Here is a 3,450-nt window from a genome sequence, read left to right as displayed (position 1 = left end):
CTGATGCACCACGCGGCGGCTGACAAGTTTATTGGCGTTCTGAAGTTGATGGATGCTTACTGTATGCGATGTACCATTCGACAGGCGAAACCTGTCCTGAAGGCTGGACATCGATGCGAATCTAATCGTGGTTGTGAGCGGTGTCACTTCAAAGGACATGAGGGAAGTCTTTTGAGAATCAGAACACAGAACCGAATGTCAGAATGTCATCATCTTTATTATCTTCAATAACTGCTAAATCGACTGCATCTTTTTACTTTGACTGGCTATGATTTGCTTCAATAAAATGAATCTTTGCTTCATTAACCCCTTGCCTCTCTTCCTTCCCTTTGCTTTTGGCTTCATTTTTTTTTTTTTTCTCACAGACACGCCACGATGAAGCGGATGGGCGGGGCGCGCGCGCGCTCCTGGTGGTGCGTTGTCGTCGTTGTGGCGCGACGGGCAAGTGCTGCCGAGGTGCAAGCGACGTCATGGATGAACGGGTGGCCAAACGACATTGCCGCGTGACCGTCATGGATGGACCATTCTTGCTGATCTCGTGTTGGGCTGCCATTTGTTGTCAAGACAATTCCTCGATCTACCCATGAGGAGCCGCGATGGCTCGTGCGCTGATGGACGCGCTAGCGAGGCCCAAGAGCCACGGTGCCTGGTCAGATCCGGCACGAAGCACTCCCGCTCAAATGCAGGTGAGAAACCGATCTTAGGCCCTCTTTTGAAGATGCTATCCATGTTGCCCGCTGCCAGAGTCAAGAGCAAGAGTGATTTTTGCGATTTTTGACGCGCGAAACGCCGGGCGTTTCTGACGGTAGTGCTGTGTCACAGGGTAGCCGCAGGTGGATGAGGACTCCACAGTGAGCAGCGGAGGCGTGCGAAGAATGCGAGGTGAGCTTTGTTTTGACGTGCGCCGAAAATTGTGACCACTGGCCCGGCTGCCACTTGGTGTCGGCTGAGGAGCGCGCCTTTGTTCTTGTTTGGCCGTTTCGAGGGGGGTACTAATGGTGGGGCTGGCGGGTCACAGGGCGGCGGACGGTGGATGAGGACTTCACAGTGAGCAGCGGAAGCGTGTGAAGAACGCGAGGTGAGCTTTGTTTTGACGTGCGCCAAAAACTCTGACCAGGGGCCCGGCTGCCATTTGGTGTTGGCCAAGGAGCCAAGGCGCGCCTTTTGCTTTTTTTGGGGGGGGCCGTTCAGGGGGGTTCTAAGGATGGGGCTGACGTGTCACAGGATAGCCCCAGGTGGATGAATACTTCCCATTGAGCAGCGGAAGCGTGCGAAGAATGCGAGGTGAGCTTTTTTTTGACGTGCGCCGAAAACTGTGACCAGGGGGCCGGCTGCCATTTGGTGTTGGCCCAGGAGCCCAGGCGCACCTTTTGTTTTTTTTTTGGCCGTTGAGCGGGGTGCTAATGGTGGGGCTGGCGGGTCACAGGGCGGCCGACGATGGATGAGGACTCCACATTGAGCAGCGGAAGCGTGCGAAGAATGCGAGGTGAACTTTGCTTTGATGTGTGCCGAAAATTGTGACCAAGAGGCCGGCTGCCATTTGGTGTTGGCCAAGGAGCCAAGGCGCGCCTTTGTTCTTGTTTTGGCCGTTTCGAGGGGGGTACTAATGGTGGGGCTGGCGGGTCACAGGGCGGCGGACGGTGGATGAGGACTTCACAGTGAGCAGCGGAAGCGTGTGAAGAACGCGAGGTGAGCTTTGTTGTGACGTGCGCCGAAAATTGTGACCAAGGGCCCAGCTGCCATTTGGTGTTGGCCGAGGAGCCAAGTCGCGCCTCTTGTTTTTTTTTTGGCCTCCAGGGGGTGCTAATGATGAGGCTGGCGTGTCACAGGGTAGCCGCTGGTGGATGAGGACACCACAGTGAGCAGCGGACGCGTGTGAAGAATGCGAGGTGAGCTTTGGTTTGACATGCGCCGAAAACTGTGACCAGGGGGCCGGCTGCCATTTGGTGTTGGTTGAGGAGCCAAGTCGCGCCTTTGTTTTTTTCTTGGGCTTTGAGGGGGGTACTCATGGTTATGCTGGCGGGTCACAGGGCGGCCAACGGTGGATGGGGACTCCACAGTGAGCACTGGAAGTGTGTGAAGAATGCGAGGTGAGCTTTGTTTTGACGTGCGCCGAAAGTTGTGACCAGGGGCCCGGCTGCCATTTGGTGTCGGCTGAGGAGCCAAGGCGCGCCTTTTTTTTTTTTTTTTTTTTGGCCCTTGAGGGGGGTGCTAATGGTGTGGCTGGCGTGTCACAGAGCGGAGAACGGTAGGTGAGAACTCCACAGTGAGCACCGAATGCGTGTGAAGAATGCGAGGTGAGCTTTGTTTTGACGTGCGCCGAAAGCTGTGACCAGAGGCCCGGCTGCCATTTGGTGTTGGCTGAGGAGCGCGCTTGCTTGGCCGTTTCGAGGGGGTGTACTAATGGTGGGGCTGGCGGGTCACAGGGCCGCCAACGGTGGATGAAGACTCCATATCGAGCAGCGAAAGCGTGTGAAAAATGCGAGGTGAGCTTTTTTGCGACGTACGCCGTAAATTGTGACCAGGGGGCAGGCTGCCATTTGGTATTGAGGCGCGCCATTTGCTTTGTTTGAGCCGCTTTGAGGGGGTACTAATGGTTGGGCTTGCGTGTCACAGGATGGTTCCAGGTGGACGAGAACTCCATCATGAGTACCGAAAGCGCGTGAAGCAGATGGCGTATGCTTTGTTTTGACGTGTGCCGAAAATTGTGACCAGGGGCCCGGCTGTCACTCGGTCTTCGCGAATGGCCCGTCGCTCGCATTTGTTCAATTTTTGGGTTCTTTTTGTCGTGGCGGCCATCAACTTGACATGCCATGTCAACGTGCGAGCTTTTGGTGCGCTGTACTGTCGGTACTCAATCGAATCATTCGGGATGTTTATTGTCGTGTGGGTTTGGCGCAACCGCTAACAGCGACACGATCGGAGGCTAACCGCTAATGCGTTAGTAGAAGGATCGTTGAAAGACATCAATTTATAATATCAAGGCGAGGAAGCAAAAGTTTGAAACGCGTGCAAGGATACAAGTCGATAGAAAGGGAAGTAGGTGGCGTGAGGACGGTACAGGATCATTGAGCGTGAAGTAGGAATTAAGCAACAAAGCGGCGGAGGGGAAGATGAAAATGCGGCAATCAGGTTGAAAATCAGGAATATGCAAAGCAGATGGATTTGAGGGAGCAGGACAGGGAGGCGGCGTTTGGCAAAATGTGTGATTGAAAGAGCAGCAAGAGTAGAGGGAAAGATGATCGGTTTGGAAAGTCGACTTTCAGGAGAAGAGAGATTTGGAGAGGGGAAGCGCAACAGGTGGCGGGTGGGACGAGCGGGAAGGTAAAAGATCAATAAAATAAAAATAAAAAATACAGGTGCGAGATGGGGCGAGAGAGGAGAAGGATGGGAAAGGTAAACGGAAGATATTGAACGAAGGAGAAGGATTAAAGAGATGGGAGCGAGCGA

General features: G+C 54.1%; 1 protein-coding gene across 1 annotated transcript in view; it reads left to right on the top strand.

Moving 5' to 3' along the window:
* MONBRDRAFT_12402 (uncharacterized protein) overlaps positions 1–587 on the top strand; it is a gene marked incomplete at both ends in the record, with an annotated part of 3,494 nt that extends 2,907 nt beyond the window's left edge. Inside the window, one exon of the mRNA XM_001750290.1 lies at positions 366–587. Coding sequence (XP_001750342.1) covers positions 366–587 — 222 coding nt within the window. The remainder of the gene's footprint in view (positions 1–365) is intronic.
* Between the last annotated feature and the right edge of the window lie 2,863 nt (positions 588–3,450).

Source organism: Monosiga brevicollis, genomic scaffold, assembly GCF_000002865.3.
Source record: "Monosiga brevicollis MX1 MONBRscaffold_39 genomic scaffold, whole genome shotgun sequence".
Lineage (NCBI taxonomy): Eukaryota > Choanoflagellata > Craspedida > Salpingoecidae > Monosiga > Monosiga brevicollis.
The sequence above is the reverse complement of the archived record's forward strand: the minus strand, read 5'-3'. Positions and strand labels throughout refer to the sequence as shown.